This window comes from Peromyscus eremicus, chromosome 8b, assembly GCF_949786415.1.
Source record: "Peromyscus eremicus chromosome 8b, PerEre_H2_v1, whole genome shotgun sequence".
Classification (NCBI taxonomy): Eukaryota; Metazoa; Chordata; class Mammalia; order Rodentia; family Cricetidae; genus Peromyscus; species Peromyscus eremicus.
This window is the reverse complement of record NC_081424.1, coordinates 29,393,856-29,414,389: the sequence shown is the minus strand read 5'-3', so window position 1 is coordinate 29,414,389 and position 20,534 is coordinate 29,393,856. Positions and strand designations below refer to the sequence as shown.

The 20,534-nt window shown below is 37.7% G+C and overlaps 1 protein-coding gene across 1 annotated transcript in view; it reads right to left on the bottom strand.

Annotated features, from left to right (window-relative positions):
• Lama2 (laminin subunit alpha 2) overlaps positions 1-20,534 on the bottom strand; it is a 581,125-nt gene that overhangs the window by 234,461 nt on the left and 326,130 nt on the right. Inside the window, exons 15-16 of the mRNA XM_059272617.1 lie at positions 7,994-8,105; positions 1,679-1,792 (exon numbers count right to left, since the gene is read on the bottom strand). Coding sequence (XP_059128600.1) covers positions 1,679-1,792; positions 7,994-8,105 — 226 coding nt within the window. The remainder of the gene's footprint in view (positions 1-1,678; positions 1,793-7,993; positions 8,106-20,534) is intronic.

The following is a 20,534-nucleotide window of genomic DNA, read 5'->3' as shown; positions in this document are numbered from 1 at the left end:
AATTGAATATATTCTGCTGCATGCTAATAAAGTGTTTAAAGGTAGTTCAATATTTCCCCCAGAGTCACTTTAAAAGACTGTAGTATAATTAAAATGGAAATCACTCAGTCTTTTTATTTGCAAAATCGTCATTTGAAAAATCTACTGATCCACAAATTAGGGCTATCATGCTTTACGCTGCTCTGCAATTGAACAAAAATCTTATGCAGAGAAAACAGAAAGTGCACCAATAAACTGAAATGCCAAATTATCTTGGAACAAAAGCCCTGATTTTTCACTTTGGATTTTCCCTAGTAGCATTTAAGTAGAGGAGAAAGCAGAGAAATCAGCAAGAGGAATACAACATAAGAATTACAGACAACAGAGTCTGCCTTAAATTCTGCAGAGAGATGAGAATATGATATCCTCCAAAGCTGGCACCATCTCAAATTCTGTTTTGTGAGACTAATGGCATGAGAGGTGTTCTTTCAAGTTTCATGCCATGGCAGACAATATAAAGCTAACATGCCCTCGAGTGTCTGTTTAGAAGAACTCTCCAGGCCTCCAGCTACTTAGCAGCCCAGACAGTGCTCTGTGCTTGTGCAGCTTCAGTTTTTTTGGTTAAAAGTACAGAGCCAATTGTAGAAGGAACAATCTCACTGAAGATGCATGACATATGTTTAACATGTTAAAATCTATGCACAACACTTTAATTAATCTCAGTGTTCAAAATTTTAAATAAACATACATAACGTGTCCTTATTTTCCAAGTGAAAGAAACCTCTAACACATAAAAACAATGAATTATTTTTATTGTAATGGTTATGTTGTATGTTTTTTCATATTATGGGGATATAAATCATTTTACGTTTTAGAATAGTCTACTTTTGGTAGATTTATAGGAGAGAGAGAAACCATATATATTCATAGTCGATGTGTATCCTAGTCATTAGTTATACTTTATAATGATTTATTTGATCCTAATTCAGATTTTAGATGAATATGAAAATGCACTTCCTCATAGCCTCTAGGCAGATCACATATGTGTACCACGAATCTTAAAAGGTCTTATTAATAAAAACTAACCCAAAGCCAGGTATTGATGTGAACACTGAAAGATCAGAGAGACAACCAGCCACAGCTGACCTCACCTTGGCAATTCCTCAGCGGATCCTGTTTCCTCAGACTGGAAGCCTTTGAGTCCTCATTCAAGTGGATCTCAGCTGAACTGCTGCTCAGAAGCCTAAAAGCTTAACCAGACTCTAGTTCCTGGTTTTCATGCCTTTTATACCTTTCTGCTTCCTGCCATCACTTCCTAGGATTAAAGGCATGTGCCACCATGTCTGGTTGTTTCCAATGTGGCTTTGAATTCACAGAGATCCGGATGGATCTCTGCTTCCAGAAGGCTGGAATTAAAGGTGTGAGTGCCACCATTTTCTGGCCTCTATGTCTGTCTAGTGGCTGTTCTGTTCTCTGACCCCAGATAAGTTTATTACGGTGCACAATATATTGGGGGACACAATATCACCACACATATGAAAGAGCATTCTTCGCTTCCAACGCAGTTCTGGATAAAGATGTTTGACACATCATTTGCTGACTCATGTGTTCAAGGTTGCAAAGGTAGCAACAGAATTCCAGGGTTTGTTGCACAGATTTCAGCTTTGTCAATCAGCATTCTCAAGAGAGTAGCACTTACCAGACACTCTCCTGTGATGTCATCACAAGATTCTGCATGACCAAAGCACTGACACGGTTCACAGGTGCCACCAAAAATAGTGCCATTAACTCTTCGGTGCCTAGGCCAACAGGACTGAAAAAAAAAAAGATAAGGTTTCAGTGTCACTTTTCAGTATTTAAAGAAAAAGGAAAGTCGTTCCCTTTTTCCTGATAATAGAAAATAACCCAGGTAGCAAACTCAGCAAATGTGCTTGTCAAAAGAAGCAAAGCCATTATTGAAACATTACTACTGTGCTATTTCTCCTGACACTGGGGCTTCGTACTGACCTTACTGTTATTGGCAGGTATGAGATTAGAGGAAGCATTAGCTTGGTGTCTCTTCTGAAATGGTAAAATAAAGCAGAGATATAAAGAATTGAAATGTGACAGTCTCAAAGCAAAAAGCACAGACCAGAAAACAGAAGGAAAGGCACTGAGAAAGGCACTGGGCATGGCAGGAGTCTACAGAGTCTTAGGCTCACAGAGCACACAGTGTCATCACAGATTGGTTCTCTGCATGGACTCCCTTCCCCACAAACTGACTGCCCCGACCACCTTCACTTCCAGAGAATCTTTGGAATCATTTGGAAGGCATACCCAATGTCGCCCCTCTTTCATTTCAAAACATACCCAGTTGCTGGCACACATTTATAATTCATATATTTTATCTTAAATTTCCTCTGTCCTTCATGCTTTCTCAAATTTGTATAAAATAGGTTATGATTTATTTAGGTTATGATTTATTTAGCATGTATTGCCTTTCTAGTTCATTTATGTTTTTTTGATTGTAAGCATGCTTATATTCACCACTGATATTTTTAAATGTGGAATAAAATTATTGGAAAACAGAAAACCAATATGAGATATTTGCGTGGCAGATTACCTGTGGGTCAGCACTTCACATCTACTATCACCATTCATTACATTTCCTTCTGTGTGGACTTCCACAGATGAGATGAGATGTAAAAAAAAAAAAAATGTGCAAACATTGCTGCCCTCTGGAAGTTTATGATACCCTCAGGTTGCAATTGCATCTTGTGAGTTATTTACTATGTTTCTGGATGGTTAAATATGTCATCATATGTCAAAGAAAAGGTTCCTTTTCTGGTTGGAAATGGAACCCAGAGAAAATTACTGAAGTAATAACTACATAGAACCATGCTGTGTAATGTGGGAAATGATCCTTTTGCCTCAGGATGTGAGGAAACTTCCATTTGAACAATAACAAACATGTGAAAAATACATACTAATATTTCTTATCTGAGAAGAAAATAAAATTCACTTCCTCTTAATTTGAGCAGTACAGAGACAATGGTTTAATTTTATGTCTCCTTCTAGTATGTTTTCCCCCATTTCAGTACAAGCGATTCCTTCTCTAACATATATTTTTCAAAACCAGTAAGCCTCCACAATCCAAATGGAGGTAAAATGTTGCTGCAGGCTGCAGGAAAATATAATGGAATCCAGCTACTATGACAAAAGCTACTACTTGGAAAAGTTAAGGACTTTTTAAAATGTTAAGGCTTCTGAAGATCAAGCCACGGCTTAAGATGTCTTGGTGATATTTTTAGCTTTTGTGTACATATTAGCTGATTCCTACAATGATTCTCTTGTATGCTATGTGTGCTTCCAAGAACTCCTAACAGTATATTTATCTAAAATACCTATCAAGCATCTAAGGCCAATCGATCTCCTGAACTAAGGTAACACCCTTATGGAAACAACATCTGTCTCCTAGATCAGGCAGATACCTTCATTTCTTGTGCAATTTAAGCTGAGACCCTTCTTTCTTATACAGCTTTACTAATATTATAGACTCCTAACTTCTTATCTAACCACTTTTAGGAATGTATACTGAGCACATAAACCCCCTCTTCTTGATATACTGACCAATTATTAGCTCTCAGTTGACCTCCTCCTTTACCACTCCCTTTTTGGGTTGTAAAAGAAAGCCTGATGGTCACTTCCTGAGGAAAACTCTTATCTGCCTTTATGACCCTGTAAGAATTCAAGCCTGGTGTCATTGCTTGGCCAGATCATTGCTATTTCTTGATTTTATAACTGAATACCTGAGACATGAGGGAGCTGAGAGGTATAAGGAGACATAGAGGAGGATTTGGGAGAGAACTTGAGGATGAGATGGAGAAGAGAAAAGAGAATGGAAGAACTAGATGGGTAAGAACTAGATTGAAGGGCTAGAAGAGAGTACTAGAGGATCAAGATGGAAGATGAGGAAGAACCAGATGGGGAAGAACAAGATGAGAAAGAAGGAGATGGGAGAGGAGCTAAGATGGAAAGGAACTAGATGGATGAGAACCTAGATGGGGCAGAACTAAGATGAAGGAATTAAGATAGTCTTAGAGGGAATAGCAGAAAGATGTAGAGAAAATCAGGCAAGAAAGGAGCTAGGCATGAGAGCAGAATAGAAGTTGTGTAGAAAGAAAACTGACACAGAATAATAAAATGTATGGAGTTTCGTGTACATAGATTCATTTTTTATCCTCAAAGATTAATTATCAGCTGGTTATAGATTCTTCTTAGACCCTGGGAGGGGATTATCAAGGGGCAGGACCCTCATAGTCTCAATTAAAATATAAGGGTGTTGACAACACAAAGAGAAGTAATTTATTGTTGTCGAAGTGGATCCTCATGGTATTTTCTTTAATATATGTTCTTAAAAAATAATTTTGAAATGTTCTTGCATCAATCTTCTTTCAGTAAGCATTCCAATTCCTTACACCTTGCAGTGGTTTGAATGAAAATGACTTCCATAGCTCATAAGTTTGAGTACTTGGTCCCCATTTTGTGGAACTATTTGGGAAGGATTAGGAGGTATGGTTTTGCTCAAGGAGGTATGTTACTGGGGGCAGTGGGCTCTGATGCTTCAAAAGACCATGTGCATTCACAGTGTGCCTTCTGTCTTCTGCTTATAGATCAAGATGTGGGCTCTGAGATGTTCCTGCCATCATGCCTCTGCTTTTCCATCATGGCCTCTAACCCTCTGGAGCTGTTAGCACAATTAAATGCTTTCTTCCATAATTTATCTTGGTACTGGTGTTTTATTTTTCACAGCAATAGAAAAGTAATTGACACACTTTTTCCTTAGCCATGGAATCTATATTAATATCTATGGAAAATTTAAAGCCATTATACTTATCTTTTCACTTATAAGCTAAGAGGCACCGTGGTTAATATCCACACCTCTGTACCCATTCCCCATCCAAAATAATAGAAATGGGGAGAACAAAGTATTCTAAATGGAATAGTATTTCACTCATATTCTAAAACCAAGTTTATGGGGTTTTTTGTTTTGTTTTTGTTTTGTTTTCCGAGATAGGGTTTCTCTGTGCAGCTTTTGAACCTATCCTGGAACTCACTCTGTAGCCCAGGCTGGCCTTGAACTCACAGAGATCTACCTGCCTCTGCCTCCCCACTGAGTGCTGGGATTAAAGGCATATGCCACCACCGCCTGGCCAAGTTTATGTTTTTACAACATTCTGCCTCTCAGTTTTTTATTGAATAATTACCACCCTTGTGAAAATATTGTCTATTATCTCCAGGAAAAATTATCACAAAAGACAAAACAGCAAAATCACCCTCTCAATTTTCTACTAAACAGAAATTTGGGAAAATGTGATGATGGCATAGAGTTGAGAAGTAGAAAGCATTTGAGGGAGAGAGGAATTAGTTGGGTCACATGATGATGGTGACAGGTAAGATAAAATGTAGTCACGGGATTTCATTTGGCTACCTTGAATTTGACAACAAGAGCAAAAGCAGTTTTGCTTGAGTAGACATAAGAATAGAATGAAGTGTGGAAGATCACTGAGGAAAAAGTGGCATTTAGTTTTACTGAAAACAAAACAGAAAGTTTTATATACCTGCTCTCATACATTCTCAACACCCCTACTTATTCCAGCTACTTAAAAACTGTATTTATTTATTTATTTATTTATTTATTTATTTATTTATTTATTTATTTATTTATTTATTTAGTTGTTAGTTATTTGCTTTATGTATTTGCTCTGCTTGTATGTCTGCACATCATATGTGTGTCTGATGACTGAGGAGCCTAGAAGAGAATTGTATCCCCAGGGACTAGAGTTACAGATTGTTGTGAGCCACTGTGTGGGTGCTGAGAATAGAGCCAGAGTCCTCTGGAAGTACAGCCAGTGATTTTAACTATTGATCTGTCTCTTAGACTTCAGTGATGTTTCTAGAGACCACATCTGAAATTCTTAGAACCTTATTCTTTATGTCCTCTCCATCATCAATTGTTAACGTCTCCATGATGCTTTCCCTGACATCTCCCTCAACTGAACAGCTCAACCCTGTGAATGATTATCGCCATTACCTTATATAACACTTACTGCCCCCTTAATTATAGAGTGCTGTCATTCAATTTTCCAGTGGTACTTGTTCTATCTAAACAGATTGCTAGATCTGTTTACTTATTGTAAACAGATTTTACAGAGATTGTGCTGTATATTTATTGCTAATTTATACAGATGAATTTATAAAATTTACTAAATATATAACTTATCAAAAATATTTCTAAAGGATAAAAGAAAGAAGGCATATAATCGAACAAGCCCAATATTCTGATGATTTTACATTCAATGGACATTTAGTATGAAAGTTGATGGGGAGAACTGAGAATAAAGTGGAATATATTAAAATCAAGAATAGAATGAGGGCATTTATTATTCCAACTGAAATAGGAGTTTAAAGCTTCAAAGGGACCTGCCTGGTTTGAAATCAAAACTGGAAGAGTTGTAATAAAGGAATATTTTATCAAGTACAGCGTGTGTTTTATATGTAAGATCAAATTTGAGTTGACATAACTAATTCATATCCATGATTATTTTTCTCTTATCTCTATAAATTTTGGAAAAGCAAGTACTTCAATGAATTACATTTAGTTTCATTTCTAGACGGGCAAATCTCTACCAGGTTTAAAGAAAACACATTAGTCATGAACATGACTTTAAGCTCTGTGTAGCCTCTGGAAGCATGTATTACTTTAAAGAACACAAGAGCCAGCAAAGTTATGCCTGGGGTGTTTCTCCAAATGGCAGAAGTAGTGTTGTGGAGTGGAACATCTGAGAGCACTCAGATAATTCCTTCAAGGTACTATCGTAAAGAAACTTAAGCTCTTATTTATCTATAAGCCATTCCTTCCAAATTACACACACACACACACACACACACACACACACACACACACACACAGAGAGAGAGAGAGAGAGAGAGAGAGAGAGAGAGAGAGAGAGAGAGAGAGAGAGAGAGAGATTTCAAGTAAATCAAGTTTCAAACTACCTAGAGGAAAATACATCGAATTAATCTTCTAAAAGTCATTTTAAAATGATATGCCAGTGTATTAAGAAACATTGATTTTTTAAATTGATTTGTAATTAAAAATTACAAATATAGAAAAATGAGACAACAATAAAGATGTCAAGTCTCAGGTGCTCAAGAGTTGCAAAGAGTTTCAGAAGTAATTTATTTTTCCCACGTACTCTGCCCTTGAAGTTTTAAGGATTGTATGCTGGGCCCAGGATGCTTTCTTCAGAAAGAAATAGGAGAGGGTGATAGGACTTAAAAATGGGAGAGGAAATAGACATGAAACAAATGTTCATTTCTTAACAGAAGTAAAAAGAAAATTATTTTGAAATATTATTTTGCCACCATCAACTTAGAACTGGCTAAAAAGGGAGGGAACACACAAATTGTAGTTACGATATGGCAAACTATTTCAAAGGGCACTATAGCTTTGGAAATACGTGGTTAACTCCATTGAAGAGCCATGAGTTCTAGGCAGACATTCTAATTCCTCCATTAATTTAGCATGGATGAAGGAAGGGCTCCCAAGGCCCTATACCTGACTGAAGAGTTATTGGCAGCTGACAGCTACTAGGGGAGGGAGAATCACTTTCCTGGGGTTAGGGCCACTGGTAGGTTGTCCATACTGCTGCAGATGGCCACACCCACACATGTTTGGGAGGTGCTCATTGGACGTAGTATATTCGTAAAAGCAATCAAAAAGAAGACACCCAGTAGAAAAGAGCATATATTGGAGGACCCAGTGACTGGGAGGAGGGAAGTAGGGGTAGATAGGATCAACTTCATTGAAAGCATCTATGACATTCTCAAAGAATAGAAAAAAAAAAAAAACTTGAAGCCAATTTTATTTAAATAATATGTTTATGCAGTTAGGGATTGTAATTTTCAAAACATCCCTTTTAGGGCAATTTATTGGCAACACTATCTGAGGGATGGGTTCCTACAAACTTACTTCACAAGAACTGCCACTGTACCCGGGTGGACACTGGCAAACTTCCACAGCAGTTGCAATACTTCTGTCAGTAGGATAGGGGACGGCAGATTCAAGATTGACAGAGCTCAACCTGGGAAGAGAGAAATTAATAGTAAGTAAGTAAAGAAGCTATGAAGTATTTTGAAACTAGGTGAATGGTGATATGTGAATATCTATAACAATGTAAACATGAATAAACTATCCACGCTGAAAAGGAATGCTTCTGTAACGTGAAGCTGCTGCTGTCATTCACTACAGACTCAGTACTGGCTACCAACGGACTCTGCATCCACATGGAGTTCATCAATGTGTACTGAAAATAGTTAGACAAAGCACTTGTATTTGTACTGAGCATCTGTAGACTTTTAAACATAGCCTTTGTCATTATTTCCTAAATAATATTGCATTGCCTCTATTTATACAGCACTAGCCTTATACTAGGTATCATACAATAGTCTAGCAATAATTTATGGCTATGATTTTAATTTAAAGAATCCTATATCAGTCCACAGGGAACCTTGAACACTTGATTCCCCCATCAGTGGTGGTATCTTCAGGCATCTACAAGGTCTTCTGGACATAGGCCTGAGGTGACAGATGCAGAACCACAGAGGTTTTTTCTTGATGGTTATCATTGGTCCCTATTTTGACATCAAGCTCTTTCATCTTCCCAGTCCACTGAGAAGCAACAAATTATACAGCATGTAAGATGTCTTCAAAACACTCATGTGTTTGAAGACTTGGGCTCCAGACGGTGTTGCTGTTTTGAAAGGCCATGGAACCTTTGGATACGGGGCTAACTGGCATAGGGCCATCCAGGTAGGCTGTGAAGATTATGGTTCATCTGTGCTTCTGGTAAATGTCTTTCTGCTGCTCCGTTTATGGAGATGTTAGAAGCTGTGTCCTAAGTTGCTATTTCCATCAGCTTCTACCAACACACATCCTGCCATGATGAACTGCGTTCTCTGAACTGTGAGCCACAGTATGCTTTTCCTCTCTTCAGTTGTTACAGTCAAGAATGATGTCACAGTGATGAGGAAACTTTAAACCATCTTAAATCATCACAGTATAATTTAAATATATATTTAAAACAATATGTCAAGGCAAAGAAACAGAAATTAATGGCCATTAAAGGAAGTCAAATTACTCTACTCCAAGACTATATGTACTTGCTGTACAGTGGTTACTCTATGGTACTTTATCCAGAAATCCCAATGGCTGGAAATAGGAGAGTTTTTGTAAACCAACAACAACATTGCTGAGAAAGAAATTAGGAAATCAATCTAATTCTAAAGATGTCATGTAATAAATTTAACCAAGGAGTACCAGTAACAGAAATTGAAGAGGAAACAAAAACAAAAAAAGATATCTAGAGTTCATAGCTTGTAACAACCAATATTACTGAAATGTCTATAACATTCAAAGCCTTCTACATAAATATTCAATGCAATTTCATGAAAATATTAGTGACATCCTTTATGGAGCTAAAACCAAAAGAGAACAATTCTGAAATTCATAAGGAACATTAGAGTCCTTTAACGGATAAAGCAACTTGAACAAATCTGGTTGCATCATAGTAGGTGATTTCAAAATATTCTGGGGAGCCATAGAAACTCAATGACCAGAACACTGACAAAAAAATACATACACAAGCCAAAGTAATAAGAAAATATATATAAATATACACACACACACACACACACACACGCACACCCCTACAGAAAAATGAATTTTTAACAAGGTGCCAAAAAACATACATTAAAGAAATGGTAATACCTTTGACAAACAGTGCTGATAAAACTGTATTATCTATATGCAGATGATTAAACCTGACCTCTATCTCATACTCTTTAAAAAGACTACACAAAAACAAACAGCAAAAAAATAAAAACAACAATGACAAAAAATAATCAAAATATATCAAAGTCCTAATGTAAGAAATTATGAAAGTAGTAGAAGAAAATAGAGGTTGGTATGGGTTACACAACACGACCCTGTCTCAAAAAACAAACAAACAAAACCAACCAAGAAAACAAACAAAAAACAAAAACAAGAAAAGTTTAAGAGAAAATTCAAATTTCAAATTTTTAGAAAATAGACAACTTCTGGGGGAAGGATTGGGACACCAACCCAGCCACATAATCTTATACCTACAGTCTGTCCTGCCTATGGGATGTGCTGGATTAAAGGTGGATTAGAGATTGTAGGAGTGGCCAACCAATGACTGGCCCAGCCTGAGACCCACGCCTCAAGAGTGAGCCTACCCCTGACAGTGCCTGGAGTGCCAGGACCTAGAAGGCAGATAGTCCAGAGACCTAGGATAGAACCAAACATTACTGGAGGGAAAAAATAAGTCAATGTAATGATGCCTAATGATATTCTGCCTATACTCATAGACTGGTACCTAGCCCAAAAGTTATCAGGGAGGTATCATCCAGCAACTGATGGAAACAGATGCAGTCCCACAGTGAAACATTAGGCTGATCTTGGGGAATCCTGCTGAAGAGAAGGAGGAAGGGTTGTAGGAGTCCAAGGGGTCAAGGACACCACAAGAAAACCCACAGAAACAACTAACATGGGCTCATAGGAGCTCACAGAGACAGAACTGACAGCCAGCGAGCCTGTATAGGACTGACCTAGGCCCTCATCATCTATGGGACAGTTGTGTAGCTTTGTCTTCTTGTGGGACTACTAACGGTGGAAACAGGTGCTGTCTCTGACTCCTTTATTGGCTTTTGGGATCCTACTCTTCATAATGGGTCACCTTGCCCAACCTTAACACAAGGCAAGGTGCTTTGCCTTACTAAAGCTTGATTTGCCATGTTTTGTCAATATCCATGGGAGGCCTGCCCTTTTCTGAATAGAAACTGAGAAGGAGTGGATGGGGGTGGGGAGGTAAAGGGGATGGGGGAGGGGCTGGGAGGAGAGGAAGGAGGGAAAACTGCGGTCAGGATGTAGAATAAGTAAGTAAATAAGTAGGTAAGTAAGTAAGTAGTAAATAAATAAGTAGAAAAATAGATAAATGATAAGATCATCAAACAAAAATGTAAGTGTGACATGTGGAATAGCTCCCTGTAAGTTATTTGTACAGAGAGGTCCAGAGTCCCCTAAACAGTACAAGTCCTCCAAACAAGGTCTATTGCTAATGTCCTTGATTGCTCACCCAAACTAGATCACAAAAACCTCGTTGCTTAAGACCCCACACACTTGGGTTGCAGAGTACTGAAAAACCAGGGTGGATCTACGCTGGAATTTCCCCCCTTCTGGCTAGCTTTCACAGCACTGAACCCCGCTACTCAAGTTGTTTGAGGGAAAGAGCCATCAGTAGTTCTACTTAGATGCTGACCCCATGAGGTACAGTAATGACCTGCCTGGGAGGAAATGTCCTCCAGCATGATCTGTTGTGATTATTATGGAGGTAACCAGTAACCAAACACATTTTGACCATTGGATTATGGTCAAAAGGTCATGGCTGGGAGAGTATACACGGTAGGGGGAAATTTACTACTACTGTCTTGCTAAATGGTCATGGTGTCAGTTTGCCTTCTAAGTATTGGTTTATACTCACAGATTAGTGTTTCTCTCAACTCTCATCATTTTGCAGTGGGCGTTAGTTAATGCGGAGACTCAAAACTGGTAACAGTGCTGAAAATAAGCAACCATGGAGTGTCCCTAAATAGGGCATCACTCTCTCCCAGGCTCAGGGAACATTGTGAGAGAGAGGGCATAGGGAATGTACAAGTCAAAGGTTGGAGAGGAATGTTGTGAATCATTTCCCTTGCCATTATGAATAGAGCGGCAATAAACATCAACATGCAAGTATCTCTGGGGGTAGGATGAAGAATACTATGGTTATATGGCTGCTAAGAAGTAGTCTAGTTGGATCCTATGGTCATTCTCTTTCTAACGTTTTTAAAAGCTCCACACTGATATCCACAGTGGCTGTATCAGCTGATACTCCCATAAACTATAAATAAAGGTTCCTCATTCCCAAATTGTCACTCCCATTTGCTGTCATTTGTTTTCTTGATGGTAGCCATTCTAGTGGAGTGCGATGGAATATAAAGCAGTTTTAATGTCTGTTTTCCTGCTGGCTAAGGATATTGAACACATTTTAAGCCATCTACTGGCCATTTGTATTTCTTCTTTTGAGAACTGTCTGTTCAGTTCATTGGCATACTTATTGGTGGTAAAGGTTTATTCTTTTATTTTTTTCTATTTTGCTGTTCATTTTTTTCCTTCCTATTATTTGAAAAGACCTTTGGAGTGTGTATTAATTTCTAGATGATCCTTAAAGTAGAAAAGGAAGGTTGATGTCAATCTTTGAACTATGCAGATGGATGGAAACTCTCTAGGCACTGAGTGATATCTGGAACCTTCAAAAGACAAAGCATGATCTTTATCTGCATATATACACAGCCAAAACTATTTTTCAGTATTTTCTTTGAACATCTTGGTAGAAGGTCTTAGACTGATGGGCTGTCTTTATAGTTTTTCCTACATAGGTCAATTAAAAATCACAAAGTGGACTTTTTGCTCAACAGGCAACCTAATACATGAAAGATCCAATTCCATGGGCATTTCATTACTTATCTCTTACTATTTAAGATGACATTCACAAAATAAAATCAGTAGCTTTTTGTTAGTTGAGAATCCCATATACACATATAATGCATTTTGAACAAACACACCCTCATTTCCTCCCCTTCAACTCCTCCTCTATTCCCCAACTACTTTCTTCTTCCTAAAGAACAAAACAAAAATAAAACCCAACAAAACATGCATGAGTATAGAACCATCCACCAGAGCAATTATAGTTTATAAGGGGCTCCATCCCTGAAGAAAATTGACTCTCTGTCTCTATCTCTATCTATCCATGCATCCATCTGTCTGTCTATCTATCTATCTATCTATCTATCTATCTATCTATCTATCTATCTATCTATCTATCTACCTATCCTCCTTCTCTTTCTCTTTCTCTTTCTCTTTCTCTGTGTGTATGTCTCTCTCCATCCCTCCCTTCTTCTCTCCATCCCCTCATGAATTGTCAATAATTCTACAGCTAAGGGTAGAAATTCATGAGCTCCTCTCTCATTTTAGAGGGAACAATTTTGTCATTTAGGATATTCACAATACTGTACAGCAGTCACTGCTGTAGATCCAAGACATTTTATCAACTCTGAACTACACCTGTCCCCACTACTCAGTCAGAATTTCCCTCTTGTTTTGTTCTGCTCTCTCATTACTTATCTATTTTAAGTAGTTCTTAATGGTAAACTCAGTAATATATGACTTCAATGTCGGCTTTCTCTCATTTAGCATGTTTATAAGGTTCAGCTTCACTTCTGTACATATCAATACTTTTATTTATATTCTTAAGTAATATTCTACTGTATGCCAAACTGCCTTCTACTCATTTGTTGAAGGATATTTGAGATTTTTCTACCATTTGAATGCTATAAATATTTATAAATGTATTTTCAGTACCTGTTTTCCATTTTTCATGGTTATAAACTTTGGAGAATATCTAGGTTGTCAAGTTTTCTTAACACAACACTTTATTAGTTTTCTTAACACAACAACTTTTTTAGTACACAACTAAAGATAGTGTTTACTTAGGTTGACACAAACATGGATTATTTCTCAACATAAACCATGCCACATTCTTTACATATGCAGCAGGAGTGTCTCAGTCTTTTTACCACATAGTTTTGGTGGATACGTGGATGGATGAATGAATGGATGAATAGATAAATGGACAGACATATTCAAGATTAATTAAAATACATATAAGTTAGTAGATGAATGGAATATAGTTATAGTAGACATACTAACTAAAATATCCTGTGATAACAAGGTATCATCCACATATCAGAAAAATAAAATGCAGTAAGAAAAATTAAAATGTGTGTTCATTCTGACATAGAAAACAAATGGGGAAAAATTTGTCAGGACTTAAAAACAGAGGCAAGAAATGTCCTGAATATATCATGGCATCCAGTTGCCTAGAATTAATGTACTATCAAATAATAAGCCTATAATTCTGATCATTAAGAATCAAATGGTTTCACTGTTGATAAATTAGTTGATTACCATATAAAAGAGTCACAGCTTACTAACTAGCAGTTTGACTGATAAAGACAGATATGTTTCAGGACTTTCATTATAAAATGTAAAACCTGAAGAAGGGACTTTGTGGAAGAACGGTTGTTTGAGTACTTTAAGAAACAATTTGAAAATGAAGATACAAAACAGGAAATATTTTCAGTGAACTGCCAAATCTCCTTTGTCTTTTGAACAGCAGATGTTCTTCTTAATCTGTGTAACCATTTTGAGCTGTGAGAAATTTCAACACTAGAACATCTTTCCCCGTAATATTCCACATTAGTATTCCCTGAGCAATCCCAATGTTCATTAAGTTCTGCTGTTTGTTAAATGGGATTTTAATGCGTTTAACGGTTTTAAGTGTTACCCATGAAGAAGGCGCTGTTTCCTCCCGCTTCAACACGGTCATTTGCTTTCCTTGATACCAGGCTGCATTCATTTAAATACAAAGTATTGGCAGCAACAAAGTACTGAATGCTGAAAAATGAGGAACTCTCCAAGGTTTAACTGATTCTCCTTATTATGACTTGAAAATACAGATAAGATGATGGATGGAGAGAAGAGACATGACTACAAGTTACTATGGAAAATACTCGAGTCAAATCACATGCTGTCCTGTTCATTGATTTCTGTTTGATTGCATTTCTCAACAAAGTTGGCTAAGTCATGGTACCCCCAAACCACCAAAACTATCTGAAACAACAAAACTCCTGTGGTCTTAAAACTCAGTTAAATAACCCCTCTTTTTTCTTCACACATTTTTCTTAAAGTCTTTCATTTCGTTCAACTTTAAAAAATGTAACTTAGGGACGACTACCACGGAAAGATTTTTTTTTTTTTTTGCTAGTAAAATATTTTATTCTGTTTTGCATTTGTTGAAACCTAAGGCAGTGAGTGATTCAGCATCCCTTCCTAACTGGGTCTGGCGATGTAGGCTTTGGATCCTAGCTCTGAAGGCTGAGAGGCAGGAACAAAGCATGTTCAAGGCCTGCTGGAGCCACAGAAGGATGCAGAGGCAGCCAGGACAACTCAGCAAGACTATGCTTCAAAATAAGGAATGAGAAGAGAGCTGGTCACTGCTGCAATGCCCAGCTAACACAGGAGAGGCCATTTCAGTCACCAGGACAAGTCCCCAGCCTGTGCTCTGCAGAACTTAGCTAAGACCCTCTCATTAGAGGTGGCTAATCATTTCTACCTCATTGCTAATGAGGCGAAAGATGATCTAGTGATCTAGGTGATATCCAAAGGAGTTTCTGGGAAAGAATATCTCCACTTCAAACGTGTGTGTGTGTGTATGTGTAATGTTTATATGTGATGTATATGTCTGTGTGTGTGCTATGTGTATATGTTGTATGTGTGTGGTATGTAGTGTGTCTATGATATGTGTGTGTGTGTGGTATTATGTGTGAGTGGAGTGTGTGTGTGTGTGTGTGTGTGTGTGTGTGTGTGTGTGTGGTGGGTAAGTATGGGGGAGTATATGTTTGTGTGGGAGGATGTGTATGTCTGTGGTAAATGTATGTGTGGTAATATGTGTGTGTGTGGTATGTGCATGTCATATATGTGTGTATGTGTGGTGTGTGTGTGTGGTATGTGTATTTTTGTTTGGTAATTTGTTTGTGTAGTGGTGTGTGTGTGTGTGTGGTGTATGTGTAGGGTATGTGTTTGTATGTGATATGTATGTGTGTGATGTGTATGTGTGGTATTTGTGCATGATGTGTATGGTGTATATGTGTATGTATGTGTGGGACTTTGTGTGTTAGATGTGAGTGTGTATGTTTGTGGTGTGTGTGTGTGTGTGTGCATGTTTGTGGTGTATGGTATGTTTTTGTATGTGAGCGGGGGGTATGTATTTGTGGTGTGTGTGTGGTGTGTGATATGCATGGGGTATGTGTATGTGGAGCATGTGTGTGTGTGTGTGTGTGTGTGTGTGTGTGTGTGTGTGTGTGTGATGTATATATATGTGGTGTGTGTGTGTATATGTGTGTGTGCATATATGTGTGCTATATGCATGCATGTGAGAATGTGTGATGCTTAGGGGTCAATGCTGGGTGTCTTCCGCAATTTTTCCCCAGCTCATTTTCTAAAGCATGATTTGTCAAGTACTAAACCTGGAGCAATTTTGCTAGGCTGGCTGTCCAGAATGCGACAGGTTCTCAGCTGTCTCTACCTCTGGGGAGCTGGGGTTACAGGTGACAGTTGCCCTGTCTGGAATTTTACCCAGGTGCTGGGGGCCTAAACTTAGTCCTCATGCTATGTGTCAAGCAGTGCACTTACTAAGTAAACCCTCAGTCATTCTCCAAACATTTTGATCCATGTCAAGTAGGAGGAATAAGTGAGAGAATGTGATGGTGCTCCAGGCATTTCTAAAAACATAAAATGCTAAATAAAATTCTACCTCTTTTTCTTAGTCCTCCAAGTGCACAAAGTATTTACTCTTATTGCAGCATATCTTATATTATTGTAAATCGATGCATCTTGCTTTCATTCTGGATTATGCTTTCTTTGAATTCAGTGCCCCACATGGCATCCCAACATGGGCTGGTAAATCAGATGCTATATAGACATTGTTCCCTCACCTCATCTTCAATCTGGAAATTTAGATATTGTTTCTGCCAGTTTACATGGCAGATAACTGAGATTTAGACAATGCACATGCAAGATGCTCAGTACATGTTTGTAGACTGAATGAGTCCGATATTTATAATTGAACATTGAGAGATGCTTAAAGACCATGGGAAGAAATGCCTGTGGGCTTAAACCCTGGCTCTGCTTCTCACCAACAGTAAGATGAAAAATGAGTTATTTAAATCTTTTTAAGTCCTGGGGTCCTTGTCAACATATTTCTTTAAAATATGGTCACCTGTAAAGCTCATTTCAAATGTAGACAGAAGGTATGTACTCTTCAACTCCATGTCTCTTATTACCAAAGATGCTTTGGTCATGTGTTTTTTTCCTAGATATTTTATAGTACAAACTCTGTCAAATTCTATTCAATACAAAACTCCTAAATTCACTAGGAAATTCACACGAAAATATCTCAGTTTTAAAAGATTCTATATGAGGGTGAGTTCAAGGGGTATGATATACTTGAATCGAAATTATTTATGAAGCTCATCAATATGTATAACTGCTATATGTCAAATAAAAATATTTCGAAGTGGTACTAGAAAGATGGATCAGCAGTTAAGAGCACTGGCTGCCCTTCCAGAGGACCTAAATTTGATTCCTAGTACCCATAAGACAGCTTACAACTGTTTGTAACTCCAGCTCCAGCTGAACTCTATTCTGGCTTCTAAAAGCAACAGATATGCATGTGTGCACTGATATACTAACAGGCCAAACATTAGCATAATAAAAATAATTAAGAATTTAAAAATATTTTTAAAGAGTCTGTATTTGTTTGCATATAATGAATGCATATGAAGTCTACAACCACCTTGATTCTGCCTTAATAGCAACTCCAAATTCTGGTAGCTGACCCAAGCCTGTGAGAGGATTCCCAAAAGTCTACCTTTCTTCAGAAACTAGAAGATCAAAACAACCAGGGTGCTGACCTCCATGTGCTGCCAGAATTCCAGGTTGTTTATCTTCTGGTTGCTGAATAAACTCTAGGAAGTTTCACACTGACAGTTCAATGTTCCTCTTCCCGGGAAGATGCTCATTACTTTGGTTCATATTACATTGGCTAAACCACTTCATCTCCCCTCAGGAGTCAAGGGAAATGTGACATCCCCAAAGGAATAGAATTTGGTGAACTTCAATAATATCTATTGTAGGGCCAAAAGGAAGACAATTTGTTTACATTTTTGTTATTTGTGGTGTGTGTGTGTGTGTGTACATATGAATATATGTATGAATAAGTATACATGTATAGCCAGAGGTTGATATTGGATGCTTCCTGGACAGATATCCACTTCATATAATGAGTCAACGTCTCTCACTTGAATCTCTAGGTCATAAATTTGGCTAATCTAGCTTGTTTTAGGGACCAATCCCATCTTCACTTCTTAAGACAACTCACCATGTCCACCTGGAATTTATGCGGATGCTAGGTATCCAAACTGTGTCCTGATGGCTTCTGTGGCAAGCACTTTACCTACTGTTCCATGCCCTTGTGTTACATTCTTTAAAAAATAATGCATATTATGTTTTTCTCCTCGTTTTACTAAATATGGCCATAAAGAGGGTATCAGTCAGCTATACTTAGTTTTTCAGCATTCTGGATAAGAGTGGCAGCAAGCATTCTCACAGTTGTGGAAATAGCAGAGTGTAGCACATTCTAGATGTCTCCAAGCCTAAGTGATGTTTAGAGAAAGTATAATCACATGGAATGAGATCAGTCAGATATAAATACTTCATATTTGTGAGCTGAATTTCTGTTAGAAAAGTGTTTCAGCAATTCTCTAATTCCCTTCCCAAAGTGACCTTTTGAAGTGGGCAAGGCAATTGTCTTCCTTATTTCAGAAATGAAGAGACTAAAGTACAAAGAGGTCAAAGCCATATTCATGTTTACAGCCATTAAATAGCTGTGTTGGAAACAGAAGTCAAAATCCTTGACCTACAGCTCAGTTTTCTATCCAATTCCACCTAACCGTGCAACTGGGCAACCCTAAGCCCATTTTGCTGAGATAACTACCCTTCAGTGAGTCTAAATATGAAGCGTTGTTGCGATACTTCAATTTCCTTGCACTTGCACACAAAGTGGTATCCAACTCAGAAGCCTCCTGTGCAAGACAAGTTGAAATCAATTCAAGCAATGTTTTACAAATAAGACTCAATCTACTGGTAGATCAGAGATAAATCAAATATCAAAAGCTAACAGATTCGGGGTTCATGGTGACTTTCCCTCTCCTAGCATAGGTTGGAGCTTCAATCTGACATTGTCTCCACCTTTTGGGCCACAACACTTCAGTAATAAAGGTGGCAAAGAGCAGTCACCTTCTTGGAGCAGTTCTAAGTCAGTTCACATGGTCACACTCCATGACCACACTCACAAGTTCAGAGAGAACCCCAGAAGGATTTAAATGAAACCAATGACTTTAAGATGGGTTAGACGCTGAAATTGTCTGACATAAATCAGGAGGGTGTCTTTGAATTAACTAGCCCAAGAAGCAATGCGACAAAAATAAATAAGCCCTCCAGCTACTTTTTGTCAATTTGGTTGTCATTCACTTTCAAAGCTGGAGGACTCATTTCTTTATACTGTTTAAACATCATGACAATCTCTATTTACTAAACGGGGGAAAAAACATAATTAATTCCTAAGTGCTGCATCTCATCTTTATAGCACTTTAACCCAGCTTCTAGCAGAATTGCCTATGCAAAAGAGGCATATTGTTTGGCAACGGTTTTGTTTATGAACCTGCAGCTCCCTCCTTTGGGAAATGGTAATGATGATTGTACTTTGCTGAAATATTACAAGTGGAAGACAAACTCGGCAGCACTAGCAAATAATGGGGGTAGAAACTGCAACTGAAAACCCCAGAGCAGGGGATATTGCTCTGAATCAAGCCATACCAGTTGTTGTCAGTGTGGCAGCAAGCTTGATCCTCTAACTTAACCTCATTGAGAATGAAGGCGCAATAATATCTTGTGTTATTATCTGGATTTTATTCTTAAAAAAGGAGGAAAATCATATTCCCATATATCCGAAATAAAAATTTTATGAGACAAAATATCATTGTTTCTAAAATAATAAACATAGAGACTTCTCTCTGTGATCAAATTTGGCTCAAGTCAGGGTTCTCTCTTTATAGCACAATATATAGAGAATAAGAAGGAACTAACCAGCCTTTGAAAGTATCCAAGTTAAAGCAGTTCATCATTTTAACCACAGCCCTTGTGAAAGTGGGATGAGATAGATACTATTATGGGCACATTACACTTAAAATCAAGATTCCACAAATACCAATCACTTGCCAAGATCAACAGAGCTAATTTAAGCTCCAAAATCTCCCACTCTTTCCTTTAAACCATGTGTCTACTACAGTGTCACAGTGTTTTATAAATGGGTGCATAATAATGTAAATGAATAAGCTTGTATTTCTTATTACAATCCAGATACTATTAGAAACAAGTTAATTCCTTAATAGAAGAAAATATTTTATAAACCATTTACTGAATATGAGCAGCCTGGAATCACATATCTCCAGCATTTCACCATCTGAGCTGACATAAAAGAAACTGTCTTTTTGTTTCTCAATAGAAAGTCACTATCACATGATCTGTCAAAATTGCAGAGGATTCTCCGTGTTATAAGTCCCATACATTATTCTCAATATTTAAAATTTAAAGGCTGCCTTCTAGATTACCTTCTAGAAACCAGAACTTACGCTTGTCTTTTAATTGAAGACACAAAATTAGACCTTTTAAAATGTACTTTTCTGGTACACTTTTGTTTGCCCCAGATACACAT